Here is an 18,261-nt window from a genome sequence, read left to right as displayed (position 1 = left end):
ACTATCAGACCTCGCTCGCCTTGGCACGTCAAATCCCACGAACACCTACCTCTTCCGTTCTGCTCTCAGCCGTCTATCCTTCCGCTCCTCCTCGCTGCACCCGGGTCTCACACCTCTCCCATTAGTCGCCCCGTCCCATCTTCTTCATTCCTCACAACTTGGGAACACACCAGAGCCCGTTACTTGTTTTGTTTCACTCGCCTGCGAGCTTTCCCACCCTCCATTACGCTGACTTTTTCTGCGCTCGGTTTCGCGCCTCGACCTGTCTCTGGTTGCTCTGCCGCTGTCACCGGATCTCTTTTCCTCTAATAAATTGGCTTGCCCAGACCTGGAGATATATCCCTTCACGTCTCGGCACACCCCGCATCCTTTCAAGCATCTCAATACAACACCACTGCCCTCCACCTTGAATTACCACATCCACCACTGGTAGTTCACAGTCATTATAACTTGCCGAATACCGCCTTGGCTTGAGAACATTGGTGGAATCGTTACAGACGCAGTAGTAATTGGAGTCTACGTCCAGCACAAGTCAATAGGCTAGTTGCACCAACTCAGACGATCTACTTCGTTGGAGGAAAGACAAACAGGAAAGGAACCCGGAGGTTCTCTTTTGTGGCTGGATTTACTTCGACGTCGACAATCACCGCGGGGCATAGATCACCAGACGAGCATCCCTGAATCTCATCCAAGCCCTTTAAAACCAGAATTGAGAAAAGGCACGACGACAAAGACGGCATCTTTTCGCGCAGTAAAACACCAATTCTTGTACACGCCACAATCACCTATTGCCAAACATAATTACCGACAAAATGAAGCCTTCATCACTACTCTTCGCCCTGGGTTTCACCCAGTTCGGCTTGGCTGCTCCCGTTCCATCAACCATTTCAGATATGGTCTCACACGTCAAGACCGAAGCACGTCGTCTAACGAGGGTAACGCGCGTGTCCATGCACCGCACACGACCCGTCTCTGACGTCTATGACATCGAAACCGAGTTCAACAACGAGCCAGTAACACCATCCGAGGACATGCCCCCGTCAATCGTCCTCGCTGCACCGCGGCCCCTGAAGACCAGCTACCTCCAGTCCCTGTCAAGGCACCCGGCACCTCACGGAAAGGACAGAGTGGTGGACGTTGTGGGCGACGGAACCCCCGAGACGATCACGCCAATGTCGCTCAAGGATGGTCTGGCGGAGCTCTTGCCTTCTAGTCGTTTGCCGTGTTGGAAGCACATCACCCGGCCGACGATGAGGATCTTTGAGCAGCACCCCGATCTGATTGTTCTCGGGGCTGTGATCGCTCTGGTTCTCGTCCTTTTGGTGCTGGAGTTTGTCGGTACTACCTTCCAAGGGTGAGTTCATCTGCAATGACAACTTGCAACGTGCAATCGACTAACAAGAAATGCAGAGTACGCCAGCACTATGATCCGCAAGGAGTGATCCGGCTAGAGGTGGACGAGAAGGCATGCAAGACACCATCATTTCGATGTGACTCAATGCCTTATCACGATGAGGAGGAGCAGGATGCCGAGGAACCGAGACCATGATCTAATGGGATGGTTGAACCCAGGAAGGGAAACGAAAAAGAAAAACGAAAACAACAAAACCAACGAGTCTCAGGACTCACGGACTATTTTAATGTGATCACTAGACATTGCGATACCATCTTCTTGCTAGTATTGAGCGCGGCGCTGGTTAACGGCATGATTAAAAAAAAGAACAAAGCCAATAAAAATTCATAAACAATCAACCTATCTGTACCCTTTCGGCTCTGTGGACTTTGAGTGCGGGAAGGAGAGGACTTGGGGCATCGTATCAATGTTGGAAGAACTTCCCGACAGAAAGGGAGGCGGCTCTGGGTTTGAGACGGCGTCGGTGAGTTGGCTGAAAACCGAAGATGACCCAGAATCTCCGAGCATGGACGGACTGATCTACTCAATCCGAAGTCTTGCAACCTACCTTGATGGGGAAGGTTTTTCCAACTTCAAAGTATGAGGCACGGTTGAAGAATGCTCTGGACAAGAGTTGCTGAGGGCACAGGAGAGATTCCAAGATACCATGTCTGCACCATATCTGCACCTCGAATACCACCTCAAATGCCAGAATGCCAGTATTCTTGGAATTGCACACGCAAACAATTGGAGTTGAAGTATAACCAACTACCGACCTTCTCGCGCAGTCAGATGGAGTGCTCCGGCCTACGTTCCCGGCGTCTGATGAGGTAAATGGTGATGAGATAGCGGCTATTGCGGCCCGTCTACCTTATAGCAATGTTGCCGAAGTGCCGTGATCCGCCATCGACTACTCCCCCCACCTCCCGGGTTGACAAGTAGCTTTAAGCCATCTTTGCAGTCGAATTACTTGATACGGAATCAACACTAGAATGAATACGTTCACGTTCTTGTGCGTGTTGTTGACGAACCCGGGATTTGAGTTCCGCCTCGGTAATGCGGCTCAAACATTGCAACGCGATGATGCTCCAAGGTACGAACTACCAGACCCGTTCCTAGAGGTTGAAGCGCGCTTGCGATACTACAAGCTCGTACACGCGTCTCTTTTTTTCTTATCATTTCTTTTAACTCACTTACATAAGTCCGGCAACGGTGGAGAACGCGAAATAAAACTGGTGCCGTGTCCGTCCAAAGCGTGAACCGTAAGCCATCATCACGACACCCCTCATGCGGCCGTATTAGAGAGCTCCCCGGTCTTTGCCCCAGCACCACAACTTCGCTCCCAATTTTTCAAATGTAACTAACAATGTGGAATTCCTCTCGAAGTCTTCAAGGCAATTAATAGTCAGGTTTTCTTGAGTTGTTGTGTCGGCCACCCGCCCATAACCCCCCAAAAATCTCACGATATGAGCTTCTCCCCTTCACCTGACAGCCACATACGACCATACCCATTGGAAAACTCGGGATCCCGTCCGCTCTCCCATAGATAAGCCAATGAGGGCCGGATTAGTAGTTGGGTCGGTGACGACCAGCGAATACCTGGTGTTGTATGTTTTTGGATTACCTTTTGGTCAAGGCATCGTCGTTTTGTTGTGGTTGGTGACGATGGGTGGAGTGAGATACGGTTGGGTGCCATTTGGTGGGTGAAGGGTGAATGAGACAGGTCTCGGGGTGAGTGGTAAAGGGTAATCCTGTAGTGAATAGCAAGTTCAGGTAATCATTTGACATGGCCGCTGGTAGTTACGTCGAGTCGTGATCGTCCTCAGGGGAAAAGGCGACGGGTTTGGCTGTGAGGTGAATAAGATGGCAGGCTAGTGAATGAGAAAATAACCTGCGCCTTGATAGTCCCTTGCTTGATACATCGAGGAGATGAACCAGGCAACATCTGCGGGATAAAGTATAAAGAGAAGACCGGGTTACCGACATACGTCAAGCCCTATTTACATCGCAACTGCTTGGAATCGTAGTAGAGGGGATGCCTTTTACTTTGACTTTGACGACATCGGTCTAAGACTTAGCCAAGTCATGAGATGAGGCTCAATGCTAAACCCATCGTATACTCTCTTGATATTGTAGGCCTAGAACAGGATGGATGACAGTCATTGACCCTACACGAGACTTACAAATCGTAAGGCGTGCAAGTGAAACTACAATTTTGTAATATTTAATACAGTAACGATGGAATTACTGCACACCAATCTGAATATCTGGTCCGGCGCCTCTTCATACTTGCTCATATCTCAACTCAGCCACCCCACGCGTGCCTTACTAGTGGTAAAACAACGCAAATGGATACGATCCATCGTTGAGTACGCCCGATCCAGGCGACATGGAATGCCCTTGCTCCCACAGTTCCTGTTTGTATCTTCTCCAGGCCTCGTTTTCCTCTGCGATTCTCTTCTTCTTGGCCTCTGCCTCCAACATGGCCTGGTATTGCCCGATGGCGCCGTAGGTGCCGAGGGAGGCGAGGGTCGTCAGACCGGCGACTTTCCACATGACGGGAACGGCGTTGACTTTCGTTGCCATCTTGAGTGTTCCGTTATAGCCGCTGGAAATCCTGTCCTTGAGGTCGGACATCTTTATGGGAGACGCGGGGATGATTGCGCTCTGCATCGGCTCCGTCTTGTTGACTTTGTTGGCGCTTGGGTTGGGAGCCTTGGCTCTTAGGGGATGAGTTCTACTGAGGAGGCTAGATCTGACGCTTTCGTTCCCGCTCGTCCAACGAGGCCATGTGAAGGCGCTTGGCTTTGGTTTGGTGAGCGTATTGCGTTCCTCGCGGGCTCTGCTTATGGAGCAGCGGTACTCGGAGGGGGCACGCCTCTTGTTCAGGGCTGCGGTGGTTGACAGGAGACGCGACTGTTGGGTGCCGAGTCTGGTAGCTGAGGTGATTGTGGCCATGAATGTGGGCATAGCGAGTCGCTGGATGGCGAGGTTGATTTTGGATGCCATTTTGTAAGTGATGAGTAGTGAGGTTTGGCTTATGTTAGATTATGTTCTTAATAATTTGAGGTTGGTGGAAGGTGGAATGAAATGATTAGGAATCTGGGATGGGTTCCAAAAACTTGGCTTGACTTATATCTATGTCTGAAGTATCGGAGAAAGGTCGAGGAACTGAAGTTTGATATTTTGTCGGTTAGCAATGTTCATGACTGGGCAGCGTCAAGTTTCGATGACCTTAAAGCCCTTTCCTTTAGTTTGATAGATGGGGGCATGGTTTGTGGCATTTCAGGGAAGGAAGCGGTCTTTTCAAAACTTCCTTTCCATTCATGACAAATTTCTGTCAATTACACGGGTTCAGCTGCATCTCTTGTTCAAAAACTGACTTCAGTGTGAAACGAAAAGCACGTGTTAGTACGAAGTAGCTATGGCAAGATGGTATCGTTTACTAGCTTTTATATGTTCTTCTCGAAATCTGAGGGCGAAGGACAACCCGACCATCATCGCTAGTAAAGGGTTGTGCTTTGTCTCGACATCACTCGGTCCACCAAGGTGCTCCATGAAAACGCAGAGGTCATCATGGTGTAATATCAGGATTCCTCCGCCAAGAATGAAGTCTTTGCCTCTAAATCAGCGATCATGGGCGTTAGTAAAGCGTAGTGAGGCTCATCTGCCTCATCGACTCCGATTCAGACTACCAACCACTGCAAACACCTACAAGTGGTCGACAGATATGAACCCTGGTCACCACCCAACCCCTCCTGACCCATCTCTTTTGGTACGCATCTTTTAGGAACACCACTTTCTGGGAAGAAACAGCTACTTTCGCCTATGAAACGACTCTAAAAGAGCAACTGATAGTCGCGTATATATACTCGCAAGCCGCTATCCAAGATTGTGATTATCGGCAGGAAACATATGGGTCGATGGCTTCTCGTACAATCAATCATTGGACGGCAACTTCGTGTGATGATGCAGGCAAGTGCTGCAACCTGCACGTACGGATGCCTCATGACCACTCTTCTAACCGAATATATTTTTGGGCTATTAGCAGTACCCAGAGCTATCACACGACCCAGACTCTTTTCATCCCCTCGCCTCCATGCCACGTCTGTCTTTCGGGTAATGTATTCGCTCAGAGGCGTGGTACACGACAGACCTCTCATCCCGATCGTAACCTACTCTTTGAGTTTCTGCTGCCAAAGCCTCACGTACTGGATGTACCACTCGACACAGTGCTCATTGCAGCTCTAGGGCAGCCACTCTCGATCCCGAGTCAGCAGTGAGAGCCCTTATGAATGCAATCGGTCCATCTGAATCTTTGTCCGACAGGGATTCGCAATGACAGAAATCAACCCCTCCGAGGACGCCAAGCCCGGCTGCATTTCTGCCTTGATCTCTTGCTTCGGTCTCGGATCAAAGAAGAAAACGCCCATCTCAACAGGACCGCCGTCAAAGCCAGCCCCAACAAGCAACCCAAAGTTAGAGGCGCCGGTGAAGTCTGCCAATGATTCCGTCTCGAATGGCATGGCGGGTCCAATCTCGTCCGGACAAGTAGGTGCTGGAAACGCAGACACCGGGAGCAAACACACCAGAGAGTCTACCGAAGCTCATGTTGGAGCGCCCTTATCAGACACTCAGCTAGCCAAGCATCAGCCGGTCATGGTTGCAGAAAACACCTCAGTCGACCTGTGGCATGAGGCGCTCAACAAAGTTCACAAAGACACCAAGTCTTGGATGGGAAAGTTCGGTATCAATCGCTCCGGTACCATTCAAGTCCAAGAGTTGAAGAAACTGGTTAGGCAAAGTGAAGAGAAATGCCACGACGCCAGTTCAGGCTTGAAAATTGGGGGACGAAATATCTTGTGGAGGGACTACGCGAACCGTGTCGTGGCCTGGGTAACTATGATCGGCGACATTGCCATACCATTCGCCCCTGCGCCGGTTTCACCGGTGTGGTCGGCACTCAGAGTGCTCCTGAAGGTAAAATCATTCAAGCAGGCCCAATAACTCTCGAAGTTTGCTAACTCGCAAAGGCGGAAACAAGTCGAGTCGAACAAAGCACCGCTGCTTTTGGTGCCGCCGACCGCATTCTCAGTATTGTCAGGCGGGGTCAGATATACGACTCTGTGTACGGCCTTTCTAGCGGGGCTTTGACAGAATCCTCGAGAAGGCTCCTAAGGGACTCTATCATTGAGCTGTACAGATCCTCACTAGACTTACTAGCTTCGACATCCACTCAGCTTGATGGACAAGAATCCTGGGCAACGCAATTTGTCGCGGCTCTCACTGATCCAAACCATGCGGAATCGATGTTATCAGACCTGACAGACGCGGAGAACGAAGTCTATAAGAACGTAGAAACTTGCGTTTGTGAGTCAACAGAGAGAAATCTCGAGCTGTTGCAAAGTCTTCACAGCCCTCTGCGACGCATCGACGATAGGGTATTGCAGCTTCTAGATTGTTTCGAGGGAATGGAAAGGCAAGACAGAGAATATGCCATGAACTACATAAGTGACGTCAAAGTCGATGGGATCCATGTTGCAAAGAAAGAATTGAGGACCGAGGGCACCTGCGAGTGGCTTGTAAAGCATCCGGGCTTCCTTGCGTGGGAAGAGCCAAGCTCGTTATCAATCTTATGGCTCAACGGTCAAGGTACGTCAAACATTCTCCTTGTTGTGGGAATCAGTGCTGATAAACAGAAAATAGTGGGAGCTGGAAAGTCTTTCCTGACTTCTAAAGTAATTGATCGCTATCGGTCTCGTCCTGGCGATGTTTTAGGATCATCACAGAACGATGAAGGATTTGCTCACTTTCATTGCGATCGCTCACTAGCTGGTCGGAAAGAGATTAAATCCATTCTCAGCAGCTACATTGTGCAGCTCTTGACGGTGTCACGCCACCGCGACCGATGGCACAAGAAGCTTCTCGTGTTTTGCAAAGACGCTGCGGCATCTCGACGAAGCTTAGAAATATCCGAATGCGAACGATTCGTACGCGACTTGGTCAACACGTACCCACGATCTATTCTAGTGCTGGATGCTCCGAACGAATGCGATCAGAGCTCGAGAATACAAATTGTGAGCTTCTTTCGAAAGTTTGTCAAAGACTCTGACCGGCCCGTCAAAGTCTTCATATCTAGTCGCCCGGAGACCGATATACTTGAGCTGTTGAAAGCGTCGCCTTGCATCCAGATCAGCACTCTGGATAACCAAAAGGACATCGAGAAATACATTGACCTTAAGCTCAGCCAAGTCGGTCTTAGCCCTGTTTGGAAGAGACAGAGTGTACAGGAGCTCGTAAGAAAGACTCTTCTCGAGAAACATGGTGGAATGTGAGTAATTTTTCTACAGCTACAAACATCAGAAACAGCTATTGACATTCGCTGTCTGACCAGGTTCAAATGGGTCCAGCTGCAATGGGATCAGTTGGAGCCATTGAATACAGAGATCGATGTGAAGCACCGACTCAAGCAGCTTCCGGAGGGCCTCGTGGCCTCTTACGAAGAGATCTGTTCCCGGCAAGACGGCCACGCATTGGAGATTCTCATGAGAGTCGCCATGTGGGTCAAATGGGCCGAGTTTCCGTTAGAGACACTGGCTCTTCTCCATGTTGTTAGACTGCCATTCTGTCAGACACATGAGCAGCTCAACCCTACTTTGGAGGAAGAAATCATTACAGAGACAGAATTAGGCAATATATGCCGTCATCTGATGATCGAAGACACATGGAACTCCCGATGGGAATTTGCACATGCCTCAATCGCAGAATTTTTTCGACACTAAGCTCAGCTACTGGACTGACAGCAGTGAATTGTACGTTGCAGCGCTGTTATTCCTACATGCATCTTTACCAAAAGAACAAGATCTTCCTGAAGAGACCGCGAAAGATAGCATGAGCGTCGCTTTCTCCGAATATGCCCACAAATACTGGTCAAGGTCTGTTGGGAGAATATACAAACGACGTCCCGAAACAAAGGAAATCTCGGGTATTCTGGGTTACTGTCTGGGCCTTAGTGATGTTGCCGATACTTCGAGCTTTCGACACCAAACAGCCCTTGATGAAAAGGGGGCTCTGAGGAGAAGGTGGTTGGTGCATGACCATGAGGATATGCAGCCATGGGACAATCCTGTCTTTGCAGCCTGCGAATTAGGGTCTCTTGACTTACTAGATCATCTGCACCGACTTGGGTATGATCTCACTCAAGCAAATGACGGGGGACGAAATTTGCTGTTAATGGCTGCTTGGCACGGATACGATGAGATTTGTTCATTTCTCATTGATCATGGGGCAGAGATCAACACTCTGAACCATGTCATGACCTATCGCAGAGGCTCCTCTGCACTACATGCCGCCTGTCTCCAAGGCCATCTTACTACCGTCAAACTACTTCTTTCGAGGGGAATCGACCCAAACTTGAACGGAGAACACACGCCTCTATGTCGCGTCATCGAAAATTACGACTACACCGAGATTTTTTCAACGTTGTTGGATTGGAAAGCGGACCCAAATCTTCCCTGCCAAAGCGGCGGATTCATGTGCTGTCTCAAGTCTGTTTTCCGATATGACGCAGATGAGGCGCTGATATTATTTCTGAAACATGGACTTGATACAACAAAATGGACGGACAATAACGGAACGGCCCTGGATAAAGCAGCTTATCGAGGGGCAGCAAAATGCAGTCGAGTCCTAATTGAAGAGCTGGGCTACGACGCGAACAGTTCGGATGGGGGAATTTATGGCAGCACGCTGGGAGCTGCAGCATGCGGAGGGTCAGTAACAATGCTTCAATACTTGATTGAGGAAGTAATGGTCGATCCGAATATTCTCATCTCTAGTCCTCCGAAACCTTCAGCATTTCGGTGGCCTGCGGACACGGCATGGTACTTCTTGAAACAACAACATTTGACGCAGGGGGACCTCCTCAAGATTGGCATACCTCTAGAAGCGATACAAGGAGCAGTTGATTTTATTGCTTCGTCAACATGAAGGTCTCATCTTTTCTATTCTACCTAATTCTCAATCTCTATGATCTTCGTAGGGTCGCCTTTTTCTTCATCACCACACGCCTTGCCGCGATTCCTCTTCTTAGCTATCATTCCTCTCAACATAACTCTCTGCGTAAACTTTGTGGTCCAGTGATGATAAAAGTGAGCAAGAACGTGCTGGTGGCGGATCTTTCTGTTTCTTGTGGTTCCCGGCCCTGTGTTTCCGCTCAGCCAATGGCATCACTGGACCAGACCAAAACCCGTCTCGATTCGGCAACTCGTATGGTATCACGAAACTCAAACCCGACGTCCACCACTATCTTCAAATTCTTATGACCTCGCGACTCGATTTATTGGCAAACAAACTCCCTGGGAGTGTGTCTCACGGTCACTTACAAGAAATACACCTCAAAAAAGTAGCCCTCAGTGTTGGCCCCCGTTTGCGTCAGGTCATGACCGCTTAAGACCATGCATACTCTGTACTCTACCTTACACACCTGAACTTCCGCCAACGACACACGTCGTCTGGAAAATTGTTGAGACGGTGCTGCGCTCAAGCTCACGCATGCGAGATGAACCCTCCCATCCGAACGGTGAGACAGCTTCTTGACAGCCATGCGGCGCGCGGTTGCGCGATGTGCGGGGTACGGGATTACATCACATGTGAAATGGCGGGGTCATCAAAAAGACGACATGCTCCTCCCATTCTGTGCAAAAACAAGCGATTTTGAAAATGTTTTCTTTTTTTTTGTTTTATGATTTCAATTCTACAAACACGGATCGCTCAAGACCGCATTGTTTCCCTTTTCACAGGTAACAGGATATCGTTACGCAAGGTAGGTAGTTTTACACAAGGCGTGGGAGGGGGAGGGTTTGGTGGGTTTTGGGGTTAGCTCTCCACGTTATATCAACAAGTAACAACAACATCATTTAACACGACCGATCTCCAGTGTGCCGCTTCTACTGCTTGTAAGCGCTGGGACCGATCATGAGCTCGGGGCGGACGAGCTTGTCAAAGTCCTCCTCGGAGAGGGCGTTGAGCTCGAGGGCGGACTCCTTGAGGGTGAGACCCTTCTTGTGGGCGTTCTTGGCGACCTTGGAGGCCATGTCGTAGCCGATCTTGGGGTTGAGGGTGGTGACCAACATGAGGCTGTTGGCTTGTTAGCAAGCAAAGACATAATCTTATAGACAATAATGGTAACTTACGACTCCTTCATGATGCTGGCAATCTTTTCCTCGTTGGCCTGGAGGCCGACGACAAGGTTCTTCTCAAAGGAGCGCATGCCGTCGGAGAGGATGCGAACGCTGTGGAGAAGGTTGCGGATGACCAGGGGCTTGTAGACGTTGAGCTCGAACTGGCCGTTCATGCCGCCAATGGTGGTGGCGACGTGGTTACCCATAACCTGGGCGCAGACCATGGTGAGAGCCTCGCACTGGGTAGGGTTGACCTTGCCGGGCATGATGGAGCTGCCGGGCTCGTTCTCGGGGAGGTTGAGCTCACCAAGACCGCAGCGGGGACCACTGCCGAGGTAGCGGATGTCCTGGGCGATCTTGGAGAGGGAGGCGGCGAGGGTGTTGAGGGAGCCGTGGGCCTGGACGATGGCGTCGTGGGCGGCGAGGGCCTCGAACTTGTTGGGGGCGGTCTCGAACTTGGTGCCGGTCATCTTGGAGACCTCCTCGGCGATGCCCTCAGCGAAGCCCTGGAAGGTGTTGATGCCGGTACCGACGGCGGTACCACCCTGGGCGAGCTGGCGCAGGTCGGGCAGGGAGGACTCGACTCTCTTGATGCTCTGGCTGAGCTGGGCGACGTATCCGGAGAACTCCTGGCCGAGGGTCAGGGGAGTAGCATCCTGCAAGTGGGTGCGGCCAATCTTGATAATCTGCTTGGCGTCGAACTCGTCAACCTTCTTCTGGAGCGCATCGCGGAGGCTCTTGAGGGAGGGGATAAGCTCCTGCTCGATCTCGAGGACGGCGGCGATGTGCATGACGGTGGGGAAGGTGTCGTTGGAGGAGGCGGAACGGTTGACGTGGTCGTTGGGGTGGACGGGCTTCTTGCTGCCCTTGACACCGCCGAGGATCTCGATAGCGCGGTTGGAGATGACCTCGTTGGCGTTCATGTTGGACTGGGTGCCGGAGCCGGTCTGCCAGACGACGAGGGGGAAGTGGTCGAGGAGCTTGCCCTCGGCGACCTCAGCAGCAGCCTGCTGGATGGCCTTGCCAATCTTCTCGTCAAGGCCGTAGCGCATGTTGACGGTGGCGGCAGCGCCCTTGAGAATACCAAAGGCCTTGACGATCGGGGGCGGCATGCGATCCTGGGGCTGGTTGATCTTGAAGTTCTCGAGGGAACGCTCAGTCTGAGCGCCCCAGTACTTGTCCGCGGGGACCTGGATCTCGCCAAAGGCATCGCTCTCGGTACGGGTTTCGGCCATTCTGGGAGCAGTGGTGTGAATGCTTCTCTGGAGGGAGAAAGGGCTGGTGAGGTTTGCTGATCTGGAGTTCGTCGCGGGGTAAATAGCTGCGGGGGAAGAGGAGGTGTATCGGGTCGAGCATGTGGAGAGGCTCTTTGCGCATGTCCTCGGCATAACGGTAAGCCGTGTGTTCGCCAGGCCGGAAGCGGCGCGACGAGCTGGTGCCGATCGAAGCATGGCGGGCGTTTTTTTCTCTGTTGGTAGTTGGAGAAAGGGTCTTGGAGAGTAGAAACAGCGGTCTAAGTCGCAATTCCTAGCTTATACGGAGCCAATTGAAGCTTTGAAGACCTCGATGGGTGATGAGAAGGAGTACGTGAAGTTATTGCCAGATCAGCCAAAAAGATCTCCAAGGACAAGAGAAAGGAGAAAAAAAAAAGGTCTCGTTTTTGCCGGCTCAATAATTAACAGGAGTTCCATCACCTCCGAGTTCGTTCCGTTGGGGGGAGCTCTGACACTGTGGAGCTTGATTGTGGTCCGTGCAGCCCGGCTTATCCCGATAACCCGATTGCACAGCAACGACCACCGGCGGCCCTGCCTTTGGCCGAAAGTCTCCGGTTCTCCATGTCTTACATAATCAACCAAAAGTGGAGTGCTGTCAGTCTGTCAAGGAAGATTATGTAATTAATGTATCTGGATGCACGGAATCCTTCGGCCTTTCATCCCACCCGCCGTGTCACACTCATCCAGGTCCTGAGCCGAAATCGTCGACCGTCGACCGTCGACCATCGACCAGATTCCCAGCGTGTCATCGTCACTGGTGCAGCAGCGGCAGCACGCACTCGTTCAGCCCCCAGAGGCCCTTGCATCGTCCGCAGCGGGAGCATGTTGATAGGACAACTAGGGCAGCATGGCGGGGATCCCGGCCCCGCTCCGCTGCAGCATGTCATCACAACACAAGACGGCCCGTTGGGAATTGCTCTCGAGTTTGCAGAGGCCCACCGTCCACCCCTCTTCGCCGCCGCCGCCGGCCACGGGGTCGGAGAGCTTAGCTTCCCTGGAGGAACCCGTTGCCACGGACTTGCCGCCGTTCACAGCCTTCCTCTCATGCCCACATTGACGGTCGACCCCAGCCCGCCCCCCTGGTCCTCCGGGGGCTCTGTCTTGAGGGTCTTGGTGCACGCAGGACGCAGTACGACAGAAAGGCGGTGTTGGCAATCTTTGAGGGGCCCTTAGATTTGAGGCCATCGCGGCCATTGGACCAACCGGCGCAACCACACAGCCATTAGCGCCTGACGGTCTAGACGGACAACTTTGATCAGCAGATCCAAGAGACACGGCTACCTCATAATGCCATGCCAGTGCTGCAGGTAATGTCGCGAAGCATTACTCGCCAGTAGCTCATACGACACATTTCCCGCCAAGCTAGGTAGTCACCGAGGAGTCAGAACAGGGGATGTAGACGATGCGAGCTCCATTAGCTTACTGCATGGTACCGCAACTGCTGTTGCTAACCAACTAACTTGCTACTGATGCTGATGCTGATGCCGTTGTGGTCAGGATGGGGAAGAGACGCTATGCAACTGGGTGGGTTTCACATCCTTCAGCCCAACTCTTCTCCTTTTGGGTGGCTTGCTCATTGCTCACTCACCCCATTTTCCCATGCCTACCCTTACATTAGTGCATCTATCTGTCTCCTTTCCTTTCTTTTACATGCATCCACAGCCTCCTTGTCTTTCGTTTCGTATCCAACCCGATTCTCGAGGCTCCAAGATCTGTACAAGTACTTGAAGTCAGCCGCACGCTGCTCAATTGAAGCTAAGAGAGCACGCGACATCTCATCTCTTCTCTCTCCATCTGATATATAAGAGCAAAAAAAGAGGAGCTCCCATCGCTGTCCCACACACACGTACACTTGGGCCAGAGAGAGCCCCTCATTCCCTGTCCCGCACGTTTTGTCTCAACTTCGAGCTCCAAAACCCCACCTCGGTTCCCGTCAGCTCGCATTTTCGCAGTCAAGTTCAGATTCGACAGCGACAAACCCAGTTCGAGTGTCCAAAAGTCTCCAAGCAACTACCATGTCTCTCCAGGTTGACGACCGAGGCCGTCGTACCCGTTCGCGCTCACCAGGCCGTCGCGAGCGCAGTCGGAGCCCAGCGGTCCCCGCCATGGTTGATCCCCCGCGCGAGCCAAGCTATGCTTACCCGGAAGACGACCTCGATGGTGGTAGATATGGACGCGAGAGAGGAGGCGCCAACGTCGTCACCGCAGAGCCAGGCGCCAGCCGCGCCATGTCGGGAGCTATTCCTTACCCAGAGGACGGCAGCGACGCAATGTTTCCAGGCACCAGGTCACTCTACGACTACGACGACCCGCGCGGCAGCAATCCTGCTTACCGTCCGCCCCCATCCCCGCAAGACAACTACTACCGCAACTCGCGCGAAAAGTACGACGAGCCCCGCGACGACGACAAGCTCAAGTATCTGCCCGCAAAGTACAGCAGTCACGGTCGCAGTAACAGCAAATACGGCAACGAGGCCGAATACGCGCCTCAAAAGCCGCCTCGCCCTGACGCGGGCGACCTGTACCCCCCAGCGAAGCCCCCTCGCCCTGTGTCGCCCGGCGGCTACGCTTACGCTCAGCCGCAGCCCTACGAATACGCAAAGACCGACGACAAGGCCAAGAAGAAGGAAGAAAAGAAGAAGGCTTTGGAGGAGAACCTCGCATACGGCTTCGATCCCAATGCTTCTAGACCAGGCGGCCTCGCCCCTGAGCCCCGATACTCTGGTCGCGCACCGAGTCCAGGACCACAGATCTCGGCCGGCGCCGCGCAGTACTACGCCAACGACCCGCGCGTCTCGTCCAATGTCCTAACCGTCGAGCCCGGCAGCCGCAGGCGGGACAAGTCGCCCCAGCCGCCTACTCACCGCATGTCGAACCTCTCTGTAAACACTGGCCACCACTCCATGAACGTGAGCATGTCGCTAGCCAACGCACCGGGGTCGCCGCTGCTGGAGTCGTACCACGGCACCTATCAGGACATGTCACCCATGCCGTCACCCATGCTGCTCCCCTCATCACACGACCTGCAGGTCATGGAGCCCCTCTCGCCAATCGGCTCTGACGACGAAGGCCGACGACGCCGCCGTGCGCGGTTCCACGACATTGAGGACGATGCGTCGAGAATCGCAAAGGCGCTACGCAGTGACAGGAAAAACCCGGACCCGGAGCCGCTTATTGAGATCCTGCCCGGCCTCACACACGACCAGGTCATGGACCTCCGCAAGGAATACAAGGCTCTCGTCAAGACGGGCGCCGACCGCAAGGGCGTCAACGTGGCCAAGCACATCCGCTCCCGCCTCAAGGACTCCGAACCGAACCTGATGAAGGCCTGCTACGCCACGGCGCTCGGTCAGTGGGAGAGCGAGGCGTACTGGGCCAATTTCTGGTATCAGGGCGACAAGACGCGTCGGGAGCTGCTCATCGAGTCACTCATGGGCCGCACCAACCACGAGATCCGCCTCATCAAGGACGGCTTCAGCGATAAAAAGTACGACAACAGCCTGACAAAGTGCATGAAGACAGAGCTAAAGGAGGATAAGTTCAAAAAGGCCGTGCTGATGGTGCTCGAAGAGCGCCGGATGGAGGAGTATGATCCGTACGGCCGCCGCCTGGCCATCGACTACCACTCGGTCGAAGATGATGTTTCGGACCTGCGCAAGGCCGTCAAGTCGGAAAAGGGCGGCGAGTCGCTCATGATTAGCATCGTCGTGCAGAGGAGCGATTCGCATTTGCGCGAGGTGCTCAAGTTGTACGAGCGGACGTACCGTACCAATTTTGCCCGCGACGCGCTCAAGAAAAGCGGCAACCTAGTGGTGAGTAATTTCCATGGTTACACAAACAAAGATAGACACAGAACTAACACATGTTGTCTTCATAGGGAGAACTCCTCGCCCACGTCCTCAACGGCGTCATCAACAGACCCGTCCGCGACGCCCTGCTAGTCCACCACGCCCTTACAGCAAGCCGTAAGGACGACCTGCGCCGTGAGCTGCTCATCTCCCGCCTCGTCCGCTTCCATTGGGACCGTCACCACCTCGAAGCCATCAAGCGCGCCTACCGGGAGCGGTACGGCCGCGACATGCAGGAGGCCGTCCGCGAGGGCACCAGCGGCGAGTGGGGCATGTTCTGTAGAGAGCTGTGTATCTACCGTATGCCCGACCAGGTGAAGAGTTACGAAAAAGTGCCGGCGCAGGTGCGGTAAGAGGTTTCTGGATATCAAAACGAAGAGTGAAAAGGGGAGTAACTTAATTGCATGAAGAGATTGACGATGGGATGTAATGAGATCATGTGAGATGGGAGGTTATTTGAATGAAATATTATATATCATATTGCTGAACTCGAGATCACGCTCTACACATGGTCTTCCGCGATTTTTTGACCGTAAAGCTTGTTACTCAAGTTAAAACCCATCCCACGATCATCATCATGACCGCGAGTGACCCTGAAAACGAACCGCCTTCACCACCTCATCCCTCCTAGCAACAGCCGTCTCCCCCAGAGCATATGAACTCCCCTGCGACCGATCATCCATCTCCCCAACCCTCTCACTAACATCCGACCTCCTCTCCCAGCTCCTCGCCCGTCTCCTACTTCCAGGTTCGACACTACCCCTTCCTCGATCATCACCGCGCCGTTGCTCATGATGATACCCGCCTCCACGATTCAAACCACGCTCGTCACCACGTCGTCCGTCATCATATCCGACACCGCCCCTAAACTCCCGTACCCCTTCATCCCCACGACCGCCGTGCATGACATACCCATCCCTCCTATCCCCGCTCACCCCCCTCCTCACACTCCGACTCCGACTCCGACTCCTATCCCTACTTACAGTCCTACTTCTGCTCCTGGTTACACTCCTACTCCTGCTCCTCCCCATCTCACCCCTCCACCTCCCATCATCACCCTCGCGCCGAACATAAACATGTCGGACCCTCTCACGAAAGTACCTCCCTCCATCGCGAGACCTACTTCTTGCCTCATAACGCGGCCTACTCCACTCACCGCGAGATGAGCTTCTCCGAGGAGGAGGAGGAGGAGGAGAAGCCTCATACTTCGCAACCGGGAACAACAGCCACCTACCCCGCGAAGGGCTAAAGACCTCTTTGTATCTCTGGTCAAGGTCTCCTCCAGACAACCCAGTGCGATAACGCCTCCTCGGTTCGTGACTTTGTGTATGCCGTTGCCCTCTTCCTCCTCGCCGGGGTTCTGTCGCCATGTACGGCCGTCTTGAATCCCCGCACGATCCAGTACCGGTACAGACATGCTTCGTCATCGTATTCGTAGATCCCGAGAGACATCCTCGTGACCCGCGTGGTTTGTCGTCGACTTTGAAGCCCCATTTCTTCGGATCTTGCTATTTGACACCATCAGCACAGTCACACATCAACCTCAACTCCGGCTGCTCCCAAAAAAAATTACCCAAAGTATCATTTGCAAGCAAAGAGAAAGGAAAGTAAAAGGCGAAGGTAGATAGATCGAGATACTCACCTCACCAGGACACCTCGACACCCCAACAACATCACCACCCCACTCCCCCCAACTTCTTCACAGGATAAAGCTTACTCCAGAACCCTTTCCCCTTCTTCTTCTTCTTCCCCCTCTTCTCACATGCCTTGCACTTCTTCCTCTGCTCAAACTCCTCACACTTCTTCCCCCTCTTACCCCCACAACCACTTCGTGTCGTCCCCCTACCAACATCACATCCAAATCCAAACCCACAACTTTCTCTCATACCTCCTCCTCTAGTCTGACACCCATACCCACCGGAACAACACTCCACCATCTCAAAGCAACACTCATCTTCCTCCCAACACCCTCCACACCCACCACACCCGCTACAGCCTTCCTCCTCCTCTTCCGACGTCGTCTCAGATTCAGAGGTATCTTCACTCCCATCATCATAGTAATAATACCCCCCACCACTACCGCCACCATCACCACCAACCACGCCGACATCAACACCTTCCTCAATAACCCCATCATCATCGAGACAAATCACATCGCCTCCGACATCACTAAGTCCCCCGATCGGTACTCGCTGTCGAAGGTCCGTCATCTCCAAAAAGAGAGTCTTTTTCGACCGCGATGATAGAATGCTGTCTTATAGATCGTCGTTTTCGATTTGTATCAAGTCATCCGAATCCCGCCTCCCGGACTTTGAATGATGAGGCAGATTCTGCTTTGTTGGAAAAAAAAAAGACTTTTAAAATAACAGAAAACAAGTAAGACAAGCAGGCGCGGCTACCCGCATATCCAAGGTCACCCAAGTACAACCACCAAGGCCAAACAACATCCACGACGAATCCAGCGGTGAGGACACGAAACAATTTTCATTCACATGAACTTAGATACACATGTGGATAGCAAGTCATGGGCTCCTCTTCTTAATTTCCGAATCTATTCGTCTCATAAA

The 18,261-nt window shown here is 52.6% G+C and overlaps 4 protein-coding genes across 4 annotated transcripts; 2 read left to right on the top strand and 2 right to left on the bottom strand.

Moving 5' to 3' along the window:
- Positions 1–812: 812 nt before the first annotated feature.
- On the top strand, positions 813–1,442 carry N0V96_010476 (uncharacterized protein; the record flags this gene model as incomplete). Its single annotated transcript, XM_065758962.1, has 2 exons — positions 813–1,354; positions 1,403–1,442. 2 exons carry the CDS (start codon positions 813–815, stop codon positions 1,440–1,442), a joined length of 582 nt encoding a protein of 193 aa, XP_065612485.1.
- A 2,279-nt stretch (positions 1,443–3,721) lies between these two features.
- On the bottom strand, positions 3,722–4,402 carry N0V96_010475 (uncharacterized protein; the record flags this gene model as incomplete). Its single annotated transcript, XM_053197064.2, has 1 exon — positions 3,722–4,402. The coding sequence occupies one exon, from the start codon at positions 4,400–4,402 to the stop codon at positions 3,722–3,724; it is 681 nt and encodes a 226-aa protein (XP_053045553.2).
- Positions 4,403–10,338: 5,936 nt separating this feature from the next.
- On the bottom strand, positions 10,339–11,807 carry FUM1 (fumarase fum1; the record flags this gene model as incomplete). The annotated part of the gene is made up of 2 exons (XM_053197063.2): positions 10,339–10,528; positions 10,585–11,807. The coding sequence occupies 2 exons, from the start codon at positions 11,805–11,807 to the stop codon at positions 10,339–10,341; spliced, it is 1,413 nt and encodes a 470-aa protein (XP_053045552.2).
- Positions 11,808–13,861: 2,054 nt separating this feature from the next.
- On the top strand, positions 13,862–16,047 carry N0V96_010473 (uncharacterized protein; the record flags this gene model as incomplete). The annotated part of the gene is made up of 2 exons (XM_053197062.2): positions 13,862–15,658; positions 15,724–16,047. 2 exons carry the CDS (start codon positions 13,862–13,864, stop codon positions 16,045–16,047), a joined length of 2,121 nt encoding a protein of 706 aa, XP_053045551.2.
- Positions 16,048–18,261: the final 2,214 nt, after the last annotated feature.

The sequence above is a fragment of the Colletotrichum fioriniae genome (genome assembly GCF_027942845.1).
Source record: "Colletotrichum fioriniae strain IMI 355084 chromosome Unknown scaffold_14, whole genome shotgun sequence".
NCBI lineage: Eukaryota > Fungi > Ascomycota > Sordariomycetes > Glomerellales > Glomerellaceae > Colletotrichum > Colletotrichum fioriniae.
The sequence above is the reverse complement of the archived record's forward strand: the minus strand, read 5'-3'. Positions and strand labels throughout refer to the sequence as shown.